Source organism: Daldinia vernicosa (assembly GCF_022497035.1).
Source record: "Daldinia vernicosa strain CBS 139.73 unplaced genomic scaffold F5Y00scaffold_17, whole genome shotgun sequence".
Taxonomy (NCBI): domain Eukaryota; kingdom Fungi; phylum Ascomycota; class Sordariomycetes; order Xylariales; family Hypoxylaceae; genus Daldinia; species Daldinia vernicosa.
In genome coordinates this window covers 186,359-198,529 of record NW_025953933.1, presented here as the reverse complement: position 1 = coordinate 198,529, position 12,171 = coordinate 186,359, and the positions used below count along the sequence as shown (strand labels likewise).

Genomic DNA, 12,171 nt, shown 5'->3' with positions numbered 1-12,171 from the left:
ACATTTTATGAATATCAAGCCTTACTAACGACAGAAAGCAATTGTTAGCATTATGCAAACAGTAACCGGCGCTATTGTTCCACTGCCCTGTTATGTTTGACAAGATACGTATCTCCATTCAGACGCGATGTTATATAACCCAGATCATTCAATAAGAAGGTGACATGAAGCCTAGTCGCCCGACTGGTAAGGGGTAAGATCCTGATAGGCTAAACATGCGAAGTTAGGTACAGGGGTATATACCTATGTATAGGTATATATAACTTGTAACTAACCCAATGTCGTTATAATACCTATGACTTACTAAATAAATAACACAACAACTCACAAAAACAAAAACGAAAAAAAGATGAAAAAATACCTAACTTTAATCCTCACCGCCGCGTCCGCGCTCGCGCAGAAGATCCCAGATCCCCTCCTATGCGAAGACACGCTCGACGTATCGCCCCCGTTCCAGACGGATTCGGTGCCGCGCCTGCTGGCGTGCGAGGCGCCCGTGGTAGTAGCCTCGACCACCTTCCCGTCTGTGCCTAGTTCAAGTTATACGTGGACGGCTCCGTTTAGGGTCAGTTCTGTATCGGGTTTACCGCAGGGTACGAGTAATCAGGACGGACAGGCGACTCAGACGTCCACGTCGGGATCGGGATCGGGATCGGTCGTTAGTACGGAGCCTGTTCAGAGTACGGAGACGGGTGGTGGAGCTGTTACGTCGCCGACTACTACGGCCGCGGCGGGACGTCTTTCGCAGGCAGGTTTGCTGGGGGTGTTGTATATTGTTGGATATTTGATTGTGATGGTAGCGTAAATTTGGGTGGAGGTGCTTGGCGTTTATGAGTAATGCTTGTTGTTGTTGTTCTATTTAACGTCTGAGCGAACGGAACGTGAGCTCCTCTTCGCAACCTCCCTGGGGGTATGGGACGTGGCAAGCTCCAATCTACATGGTGCTGCTAATACTGATGATACATGGTAATTATATGAGTAATGCTTGCGCGTTCTTTATTACTGGTTTATATTCTATAAGTACATAATTATAATTTGACATACAGGCATCAAACTAGACCTGCTTATTTTGTTGAGGGTAGGTATCTTCTATAGAGATGTCATGAAAGGTATAAATAATGCTAGCTTCCAATATCTCTAGTATAGCTACTAGCTTGACAGAGGCGGGCTTTGTCCGACTCCTGACGGGTTTGGAAGTATCATATTTTGAGTCTCGGGCTTTTTAGCCGCGACCTGGCCTGAAATAATAGTTTAGCTAGGTAGGTAGGTAGTTAGGTAAGTAGCCATGAGCTCCCCCGTGGACTATTGTGTCTAGTTAACGGCGATTGTATACTGTAGTATACTATAGGTTAATGTGTGAGTCTGACACTTGCCGATTACGTACGACTCGGGTGCAGAATAGCCTGGAGGTACCGCCCCAGGGGCTCGTCGAGGTCATTACGAAAAGTCGCTACTGCTCTCCTCGTGAATCGTCTGAAAAAGTAACCCTCTACGTTGTCTCTTCGGCTTTTTAGAAGACCTCAGTAGCTTCAACTGCCTTTCGAATATTTCGTTCGCATCTTCTTTCGCTTGCTGCTTTGACTTCATACGACTCGATGATGAACTGGTTGTGGATAGCTTGCCAGAGCCGTCCCCGGAACGAGCACCAGAGTCTGGCTCATGAGAATCCTGATAGCCGTCATATGAGAGTGGGAGTTTACCCTTCCTAGGATAATCCGAATCTCGATCTTGTGACGCATCGACACCTAGCGTAACGAAGACGAGGCTGGACGTCCCATAGAGTACGCAGCCGGCGCATATACCTATAATAGCTGCGCAGGCGAGCTACATTGGGTATTAAGATTAGTACGAGTAACGGCGCTCCCGAGCATTATGCTATTGTAATTGGATATCCTTACGTAAATATAGAGGTACTATCTTACAATTAGCATCCGAGCCTGACTATCTACGCGGGCGAATTATGAAGGGTATCGCAGAGTAGGCTATAGGAGAATACCTTGAGCTTAGCAATCAAACCCACAACAGCTACAGTCGTACTCGAGATCGAGTGAAGCATGTACCAGACGGGAGACAAGAGAAACACGACCAGGGTAAAGAGATAGTAGGCTGGATAGTACAAAGGTATCATGACGATATAGCACAGCTTCAGCACAAGCTTGAGCGCGGGATACAGAAATGAGGTGCCAAACGTTTGTAAGGGCTTCAGGAACTTTAGCCAATCCATTGCCGCGGATTGGCCTCGTGGCCCGTATAAGCCTGGACACGGCGTGACCGATGATCTTTCTTGTGTTGTTTCTATGTAACTGGAGAACTTGGAAGTCAAAAGTCAACCGGCGAAAAAGGTAGTTTGCAGTTTGCAGGTTGTAGTTTGTGGAATTGTTCTTTCCGGTATATTATGTCAGTTATCTCGCTCTCTTGACCGAGTAGTCGTCGGATAAGGTATGACGGTAGTGACACTTCCGGTCTTGGGAACGCATAGGTTAGGTACAGATTCAGATGATCTACTTGGGTACCACAAAACGCGTACCATTACCATCAATACTTGAATGCCGTTGTCCGATCCGAATTGGGGTAAGTCGGTAGGTACCTAGTGTAAGTACCTCTGTAAGATGGGTTTTAGAAAGTCGAGACAGGTTTGTAACTTAGCTCCAATCGATGATCAAGTCGATCGAAGCTTGCATGTGGCTTCCAGTAATGTATTTGAAACTTCAGGGTCACGAGAAAGATTTGGAGAGGCTCAAGGCTGTTATGTAATTGAATGCTGTACCTACCCACGTGCAGCCAAGCGGGTTCGATCGGCTCGAGGTAATTTGTATCCGGTACGTACCTCTTAAGAATTCTAATATCTCGTTGGGGCTGCTCACCGCTGACTGACCTCGACGAGGACATAGACATCTTTATTCGTGATGCATGTATATATCAAAATGTCTCTTTTATCGTCTCATATAAACAAACAATAATGCATATAGTATGTTAATGCGAATAACTATTCTTTTTCTTTTTGTAGTTTTCTTCTTAGTTGAATAAACCTCATGTCTATAGGTCGTCAGATTATTATATATAAGTTTCTACGTAGAAATGATGAAATCATGAGTATAATTAGGTACATTATACCTAAAGTACCTGGACTAGTCTGATTACGCACTTAGGTACTTGGACCCTTGCGGTGATAATTGGCTTATGGTTCGTGCACCACCTATTTGCTGACTGCCCGGGACTACGTAGTAAGGCGGGCAAGGGGAGGAACGGCAGGAAAGAGCAGGGGATATCGATCGATTGGATTCGCGGTTAGTATCATGGAAGGACAACCTTAAACAACCTAGACAACCTAAACTTGGACCTGAACCTCGTCCTTCCTCGTTTAGATCTTCCCCCAACTACCCAATCGTTTACCCGTGCTTTTTTCTTTTTCCCTTGTTCCCTTGTCTCATCACTCCAACTACCTCTTAAAAATCGCGAAAACGGTCTCATGACCAATTTTTGCTTGCCATGATCCACGTTTACTCGTCCTCAGCTTGACTCACTTCCGACAAATCCAGCCAAATCCCAAGCAATTCTACATAGTAAATCCCCTTCGGTCACACCGCTGCTCTCTTGCGGCACCCGCGCAACTTGCCTACGGCCCACGTACGACGCATCACATCCCGCCCCGTCAGCTTCTGACTTCCCCGCCATTGACCATTGAGAACCATTGCCAATTCCCCCCCTCATTGAACCATTATTGCCCAGATACCTACCCAATACCCATTACCTATTACCCATAGCCCATTGCCCCTTTCTAAATTCCCATAGGAACAAGCAAGCCTAACCATCAAAAAGGGGGAATCCTTTCCTCCCCCAGTCCCCCACGCCAAACAATGGGGAACAACCCTTCCTCAACCTCGAAGCCGGCTACCCCCACTACTGCCTCGTCTTCGTCGCACGAGTCTCCGCGAGCTTCCAAGAACCAACCCAAGAACCTGGTATCCATCCATAACCAGCACATTAGGTCACCAGCCTCTCCCGAAGCCTCGACAATCCAGGCAACCGGTACTTCGATACTTAACAAGAATTCGAGACCGCTCTCTATACTTAACTCGTCCTCACCTTCAGCTAGCTCTTACTACCCTACCGCTGTTCCTAAGGTTCCCGAGCAGAAGCCGAAGCCTGCCGAGATTCAAGATGAACACTCCCAGCCTGTAGCCGTTCCCTTCTCCTCTTCCCATTCGGAACAGGCCTCATCTTACGCCCACGATTTCCATGACGAGGACAGCCTATTATCAGGCCCCGCCTCCAGTAGTATCCAGGATATGTCCTATCCACACCCTCGGCCGCCGCGCCTCCCGCTCCCGATAGAGGAAGAGATCCATACTCCCGGGTCGCCCATCATCGCGCCGAGTGATGCTGACGTTAAGGATGTTGACGACGCATCTCTCGAGGATTCGGTCAGTCTGACTCGTCGCACATCAGGACTTAGCAATGCGACTGACGAGGATGACACCGAAGAACTCCGGGTTGACAAGACGAGACCTACGATACCAACCCGGATTGAGTGGTCGCGGGGCGGCCAGAAAGTCTATGTCACAGGAACGCCGTTTCAATGGAGTAGGAAACAGCGATTGCTTCCATCGTGAGTTTTGTCTTCTCGTGGTTATTAATTCGGCTTCAAATATCTGGCGACCAGGCGACGATATGGTGCGCCAGGTAACATCGGCTAAGCAAGTAAGACCCTTGATCGTTGACTGCTGACACATCTCGGGCTGTATAGTAAGGATAGAGACGGTGTGCTAGAGACGGTAATACCCGTTTTTCCGGGCACGCATCATATAAAATTCTTGGTCGATGGCAATATGCAGACGTCGCCAGACCTGCCTACTACTGTCGATTTTGGAAACAATCTGGTAAACTATATTGAAGTAAGCGGAGACAATACCGACTCGCGGAGCGTCCCATTAGATGTCGGTGTTCCTAAATCGAACGAGGCTGCTCTATCTCTTCCTTCAAGGCAGCCTTCGCACGACGACTCTGCTAGGGGTCCCCAGCAGAAGGTCATAGATCCAATCGAGAACTTCTCGGGCAAGATTCCCCAATATCTAGACGATTTTGACCAGCCTGAAGATTCTTCAGCATATAGAATTTCTTCCTTGGCCCTCGAACGACTCCCGCCACCGCCCAGCCTACCTGGTTTCTTGAGTAAGCCGATCATGAACAATGTCACACTGATCAAGGATGACAACAGCGTCCTGAACATGCCAAACCACACCATGCTTAATCACCTGGCCACTTGTAGTATTAAGAACAATGTTCTTGCCGTATCGGCCACTACCAGGTACCAGAATAAGGTACGTTACCTATGGTTGTTATACTTTTCTCAGACTCTTAGAGCTAACGGCTATAAAGTACGTAACTACAATTATTTACAAGGCTACGAAGAGCGAATAGTTTTCTTCGATGATCGTCGTAAAAGTATGAGATTGTGTCGGATGTCCCTCAGATACGTCACATTTCCTATTGCGCGGGAGCTTATCTCAACGAGAGCAAGATATCCCGTTGTGGGCTTGCAATCAGGACAGGGGAGAAACCCTATATGCTGTGCTTAGAACACACGACTCCGGATTTTGGAGTGTAGCACCAATTAGTGCGGCGTCTCGCATCAGCAAGAAGAAGATGAATTCGGTAATGGGCTGTTCGTGTATAACGCGTTGCGCAATGACTCAAACCATAAAAACAGGTTGTACGAGGATAATAATACGATTCCATGAAACCATAGAAGGATACGTATGATGTAAAGGTTATAGCTTGCGCAGGCAGGACATACGGCATACGGAATCCATTTAGACAATGCTGGTAGTGAATTTAGAGAAATTCAGCACAATCACAATCGAGCATATTAGATTGCTCTTAATCTCTCCATTTGACATAGACTTCATCTGTTCTAAACCGTTGCGTACAAGTACTATCCTCTAGGCGCGTACGGAATCCTGTCTCGTAGGCTAGTAGACCTGCATGGGCGATCATGATGCCATTGTCAATGCAAAAGCGCTCGTCAGTCGCATATACGCTTCCGCCTCTCTCCTTAGCCATCTGCCCCATCATCTCTTGCAGGCGTTCGTTGCACCCTACGCCGCCTACAATAAGCACCTGGTTGCTGCCCACGTGTGCCATGGCGCGTTCGGTGATCTCGACGAGCATGGCATAAATAGTCTCCTGGAGACTGTAACACAGGTCCTCAGGCGTAATCCTATCCTCCTCCTTGACCTCCTCGCCCGCCGCAATACGCGCCTCCTGCTCGCGCATCTGCGCGGCCAGCAAATCGGCCGCGGTCAGGATACCGCTGAAACTACAATCCATACCCTTAACCGCATACGGCAGATCAAGCAAGACGCGACCCGAGGACCGACGAGCCAACAGCTCGATATTATACCCCGGAGCGGGGTCGTTGCTGATACCCAGGGTGCGCGCGAAGCGGTCGAGACAGTTGCCGACGGCAATATCTAGCGTCTCGCCGAAGATGCGGTAGCGGCGCTCGGCGTAGGCGATGACCTGGGTGTTGCCGCCGGAGACGTAGAGGACGACGGGGTCGGCGGCGCCGGTGATCTCGCGGCCCATCTCGATGTGGCCGACGCAGTGGTTCACGGCGACGAGGGGCAGGTCCCAGAGGAGGGCGAGGGTGCGGGCGGCGACGGCGACGGACTGCAGGGGGGCGCCCATGCCGGGGCCCTTGGTGTAGCAGACGCAGTGGATCTGCTGCTGGGGACGGGAGATGCCGGCCGCGGCGAGGGCGGCGCGGGCGAGGCGCGCGAAGAAGGCGCGGTGGTGCCGCGCCGTGTCCTTGGGGAGGAAGCCGGTGCCGGGGGGCGAGACGAATGTGTCGCGGATGTTGGCTAGGATGGCGGATTTGTGGGTGGTTGGGTCGTGGGATATTATGCCGATGCCGAGCTTGTTGGCGCTGCCCTCGCAGCCGATGGCTAGGAGGGGGGTGGTGGTGGTGTTGGTGTTGGGTTGTTCTGCCATGGCTTAGCTTGGCTTGGCTTGATTTGTTTTGTTTTGTTTTGTTTTGTTTTGTCTGGTGGGTTGAGAGAGGTACGTAAGTTAAGGCGTTGTGATGGTTGGCTGCGGTAGTAGGTAATAGTATGGAACAGCTAAGCTAGTTAGGCGGTGTTTAGTTATAGATTTTATAAAGTTAGAGTCTTGAAGAAGAATGATTGTCGTAGTTAGCTCGTTTAAAACATATGTTTATACGTATGGCTATAGTATTAGCATATTTAGAGTTTCTATGGTATACGTAGAATGTTTTATATGAGAATAGATCTGTATGAGAAAGAGTATAAGAAAGAGGTATGTATGTATGTAGCTGCTATGAGGCTATCTCGCGGTGGGGTCCCTCGCCTATCTGCCATGTAAGAGCGGGAACGCAGGTGCAGAGACCCCTCCAATGACGAATGACGACTAAATCTTTAAGCTGACGACCCTTATCGATAGACCGTCTTCCCCCATTGGCTAGTGTATTGTACAGCTTCACCGGTGGGTCTGCGACGCCTTAAAGTTTAGGTACCAGTTGGCCGTCTGTCGAGTTGCGCTACATAGAGTGGGGCAAACCGCACTTACTCACCTAACGTTTCTTGACGGGTAATAATAAGCCTTCAGTCCTCTTTAGCATTTAGCACTTAGCACTTAGCACCAAGGAGAAATATTCCCAAATCGCTTTTTTACTTCTACCCTTCATCCCACAAAACTTGACGTCTACTCCCGTGCTATTTTCCCAATACTTCCGATTCTTTATAACTAGCCTCTTATATTCCTTATGTCTTCCATCCGTATCGGCCCCCCTGTCTATGCATGTACTTTTTAAACAGGAGCTGCATGTGTAGCGATTCGCCATTTCTGGTCGGTAATCCGAGACGACCACCCATTTAACCCGTTCTCTAACCATCGCTGACCTTTTCTTCCTCGCAGGTAATATCCCCTTGATATTCTCAACCTTATCACAACCTAGAATCTCCTGCAATTCAAGACAATGGCCGTATCTACTAGCTGTTTATCCGTTGCGAGCTTCTCCTGCAGGTCAGCAGTCCTGCGACTGTGCGAAATCCCAGACTCTCCACCCGATCGACCTCTGTCACACACACTACCGACTACAGAATCGTCAACGCTAGGAAGAGACGGATAATCTCTTTAATACTACTATTCTTTTAGACCTCCTGACTCTATCCTCGTTATGGTCCTGCACCGGGTTACGGCCGAGTATACCTTGCTTACCCGAGAAGGATTCCCTCGAGGCCGTGGCAGTGCGCCGAGGTCGCTGACATAAACGCAACGCCTACCTTACGCCGGTTGTTTCGTCAACTGTTCAAAGCGCATTATTTTTGTGCTTTTAATCCGCCTCTGGTAATCTAGTGGCCATATATTAATTCGTAAGTCCCCCTCTGGCTTTTCGTTACAATCGCAATACCCATGTATATCATTTTCTCCGCACGGTATCTCCGACATCGAATACCACATTAGCTATAAGGTCTTTGACCAGCGGCGTCAAACTCCAATACTTGAGGTTACCTTTCTATTTGAGTTTACACTTTTCAAAAATTTTCATCCTGCTTTTTTAAATTATGCATATAAGCTAAGTCATGGCAATCCTAGAAAGCTCTGATACCCTACGATCGTCCTAAGTTAGGAGAATCGAGAAGCGGAAGCGTTCAAGTCCGTATTATCGCACGGCGATTTATGTCCTAGTCCAATACATTTTGCGATGAGCATCCTTGATCGAAGAATAGGGGCTGTCGCTGTTTCGGCCTCGGACATGACTCGAGCAGCATGCTAAGAGCAGCGCAAACTCGTCAATACTTTCACCAGGGGTAAATCCTCCAGTCGAAGCATGACTGCTTGCCAAATTGTGCAAAACTATACATCGACAACACTTACAGTCCCACAGCCTCTACGGAAAGAATTATCGAATATGGGGACGGGCATCACGCAGACCAGTCAAATCAAACACGACCACGAATAGAACACGAGGTATTTGTATTCATACATTGGTGCTCTTTGCCTCTTTCATCATTCAGAGCTCTAAACATCATGGTTGAGCGCGCCCCCAACTCCGCCGGCTATGCATATCGCTCTGCATACTATATATTACATGAAAATACTAATCGGCTACATCCCTCGGTTTTCCATCTTCGTTCAGTTCATATGCTCGCGGGACTATGTACAGGTTGCTGATGCGAACTTATGAAAACTGGCGGAGAGGGATGAGTATATCGGTCGATCTTTGATCTCGACGATAAAACCAGCAGAGCAATCAGATATTTATGCTCAAAATATCGCCGAATGGAGCGCGCTTAGGGTCGATACGATTCACGCCCGCTCTTGTTCGCACGACGGAACGGTTGAACGCACTCGCCTTTTTCGAGAAATGGTATACTGCTGTGTATCGAGCAACCACTTGAGACACTCAAAGATGGTTGTTTGTTTGCTATGCGGGGTTTTACTGCCCAGGAAAAGCATTACTCGAGCGCTACGTTTCAGTTTCCACCAATCCCTCCAGATCAACCTTAAAAGCCCTCACTAGGCTGCTTAGGGCCTGACTAGAGATTCATCTCATGTCTGAGGTGGTCGTTGCGACTGAGGCTGGGCCGTTGGGGCCTGGGCTTGCGGGAGGGCCTGGCGAGTTACGCTACCCGCCTGGAGAGCAGCAGCATCGACACCCTGTCTCTTGAACAAGAAGGGCGAGGGCGGTATTGTCGACCGGAACTTCATCTGACGAGAGCTGTTGGGGTCCACTTCATACACCGGCTGGTCATCGTCATCATCATCCTGGTCATATTTCCAACGGTCACTTTGAGTAAAGTCCATCTCACGCGGAGGACTCTTGTGCCCATTAAATTTGGGTGGCCGACGGTCGATAAACAAGCGATTTAATCGCCCTATACGACGACGGTACGAACACATCTCTTCAGGCTCTGCGCCACCTAGGTTGATACTATTGGAACTGAGTGGTTGGAAAGACTGAAGCGAATCTAATTGGGTTTCCTCGTCCGGCTCCATGGAATCTGATGCAGATGCCGGCGGAGTCATTAAATAAGTGGTCTTCGCCGGCCTGAAGCTTAGCTCCTTCTCCTCCCGGACGGGAGGTAACGGGTCAGCAGTCAGATCCACATAGTTGTTGTTCCATCTCCTATGGTTCTGTATCTTCATCTCAACATCGTTACGCAACTCATTCTCCTTCTCAGCGAGTTTATCAGCCAAGATAGCAAGATCGGCGGGTTCCACAGTTCGTCCTCCGTCAGGGCGGACAATCAGACGGAGCTGACCATGAGGACCGGCGCGCGCTGGTTGTTGCGCCTCTGTCCTAGGTCGCTTCTGCGGTCTAGCGTTATAGAAGTCTTCGTCATCACCTTTGATGCCGAGGCGGCTCTTATTCTCCTTGAGGCTGTTTCGCTGCTCGAAGATAGATCTATCGCTGCGCAAAAGCTCCCGCTTGAATACTTCTCGCTGGTATGAGAAGACAACAATCTGACGTGCATCTTCCAGTTCCCTACGTAACTTCTTTAACTTGTCGCTCACCTGCGCGTCGCGTGCCCTTGTCTTCCTCGTCTGTCGGACTTCACGCCTTCGGAAGCAGACGTAAGGGTCCATATCATCATGCTCTTGATGAGTTTCGAACTTGAGCGAGGGGTTTAAGCTCCTGCTGCCGCTCGCCTGCCGTCGAGTCTTCCAGTACTCGTAGACATTCTTAGCATGTGCTTGGATGAGCTTGACGGGGACTATATGGTTCATAGCCTGGGCCATAACGTCAAAGGGCACTACTGTATTGTCAACTGCAGCAAAAGGAGCTTGCTCTGCGGCGGTATCTTCGAATACTTCCATTATCCGCTCGAAATCATCCTCCGAGAGCTGAGTGCTTCCTGTCCACTTAGCATTGTAGGACTTGAGGTATTCCTCATCCTCTGTAGTCATATCATAGAGACAGCCGAGCGTCTCTTCAACAGTTTCGGAGAACTTTATGTAATTTCTGGGCTCTACATATGGTGTGGGATACAGCTCATTATAGTCCGCCTCGCTCTTCTGCGGCGGCGGCACTGGGATCTCATTATCCGTACTCGCACCAACCCCTCTAAGGGCAGCCTGCAGATGGTATTCCTATTGGTAGGCATGTTAGCCTATGGTAAGTGGTTGACGTTATCTTGATATATCTTGATATCTCTTGATATCAAAATGGGTAAGACAAGAGCGTTTGTAGCACGTGACATGTCACGTGATATGCATATTCGAGGTAAGAAAAGTATTGATAACTCACATTTTCCTCCGCCTGTTCGACACCAGTTGCGATTTGTGATTCGGTTGTGAGAGATTCGTATTCGTTGGGGTCGATTTGGTCTTCCCGAAGTACGGGTAGAGGGGTTTTGATGTTAAGTTTCTTGTATCGCACTTTCCGGGTCGACATGGCGGTCAGCGGTGTGGGAGGATGGTAGGGGAAAAAACGACAAAGAGGTCGGAAAACCCCGAAAAAAATTCGGGAACCAAAAAATTTAGATCATGCACCGATGAAAAATTAATTTTTTAGGTGTTTTAAGTGTTGCTTTGGCGTTTGTTTTGATGGCTAAAGTATCGTCTTGGGATGAGGTGACGTTGAATTGTTTTGGGGCGCAAATTTTTGCTTGGACGCCGCAGGCAGCCCGAGCAGCAACAACAAAACGAGAATAGTAGTGATTGTGCAGGTTGTGCAGAGGGCCAGAGTGCTCAGAGTGCTCTGTGTGAAAGAAAGCCCCACCAAAACAAGGACTTACGCCTTCCTTCTAGCCTTCCTAGCCCGTAACTGTCTAGATTCCTGGATCCTGATTGGCTGCAGCTTGGCGGCGTGCAATTTTGGGCAACAACTTTTTGGGGGAGGGGAAGGGAAAAGGGGGAACCCGGGGTACCTAGTACGATAGCACTCAGTAAAAGACACAAGTAGTACTTGCGCATTAGGCACCTCTTTGCTTTCTATTCTTGAACCTGATATGTACTTTCCAGGTAAAGTTACAAACCTATTCCTATGTAGTTAGCACTTGCTAGATCCCCCTTTTTTCTTTCTTTACGAGTAACGAACACGAGGCATAAACCATATTGATAAACCATATTGATAACGTTATTGGGGTCATGTCATCACTACCTTACCTTAAGGTACGGATCCGTACTAGGTAACCTACCTGCAAA

General features: G+C 48.7%; 5 protein-coding genes across 5 annotated transcripts; 2 read left to right on the top strand and 3 right to left on the bottom strand.

Moving 5' to 3' along the window:
- Positions 1-323: 323 nt before the first annotated feature.
- Positions 324-805, top strand: F5Y00DRAFT_268694 (uncharacterized protein; the record flags this gene model as incomplete). Its single annotated transcript, XM_048012306.1, has 1 exon — positions 324-805. The coding sequence occupies exon 1, from the start codon at positions 350-352 to the stop codon at positions 803-805; it is 456 nt and encodes a 151-aa protein (XP_047865848.1). The 5' UTR covers positions 324-349.
- A 182-nt stretch (positions 806-987) lies between these two features.
- F5Y00DRAFT_234175 (uncharacterized protein) lies at positions 988-2,713 on the bottom strand. Its single transcript, XM_048007400.1, has 4 exons — positions 2,528-2,713; positions 1,997-2,464; positions 1,899-1,913; positions 988-1,824 (listed from the first exon to the last, which is right to left on the bottom strand). Exons 2-4 carry the CDS (start codon positions 2,222-2,224, stop codon positions 1,438-1,440), a joined length of 630 nt encoding a protein of 209 aa, XP_047865847.1. The 5' UTR covers positions 2,225-2,464; positions 2,528-2,713; the 3' UTR covers positions 988-1,437.
- A 1,144-nt stretch (positions 2,714-3,857) lies between these two features.
- Positions 3,858-5,421, top strand: F5Y00DRAFT_261022 (carbohydrate-binding module family 48 protein; the record flags this gene model as incomplete). The annotated part of the gene is made up of 3 exons (XM_048011124.1): positions 3,858-4,609; positions 4,748-5,321; positions 5,380-5,421. 3 exons carry the CDS (start codon positions 3,858-3,860, stop codon positions 5,419-5,421), a joined length of 1,368 nt encoding a protein of 455 aa, XP_047865846.1.
- Positions 5,422-5,592: 171 nt separating this feature from the next.
- F5Y00DRAFT_268692 (peptidase M22, glycoprotease, subgroup) lies at positions 5,593-7,388 on the bottom strand. The gene has a single exon (XM_048012305.1). It carries the CDS (start codon positions 6,991-6,993, stop codon positions 5,881-5,883), a length of 1,113 nt encoding a protein of 370 aa, XP_047865845.1. The 5' UTR covers positions 6,994-7,388; the 3' UTR covers positions 5,593-5,880.
- Positions 7,389-9,558: 2,170 nt separating this feature from the next.
- Positions 9,559-11,785, bottom strand: F5Y00DRAFT_45786 (enhancer of polycomb-like-domain-containing protein). The gene is made up of 2 exons (XM_048013686.1): positions 11,273-11,785; positions 9,559-11,115 (listed from the first exon to the last, which is right to left on the bottom strand). Exons 1-2 carry the CDS (start codon positions 11,417-11,419, stop codon positions 9,574-9,576), a joined length of 1,689 nt encoding a protein of 562 aa, XP_047865844.1. The 5' UTR covers positions 11,420-11,785; the 3' UTR covers positions 9,559-9,573.
- Between the last annotated feature and the right edge of the window lie 386 nt (positions 11,786-12,171).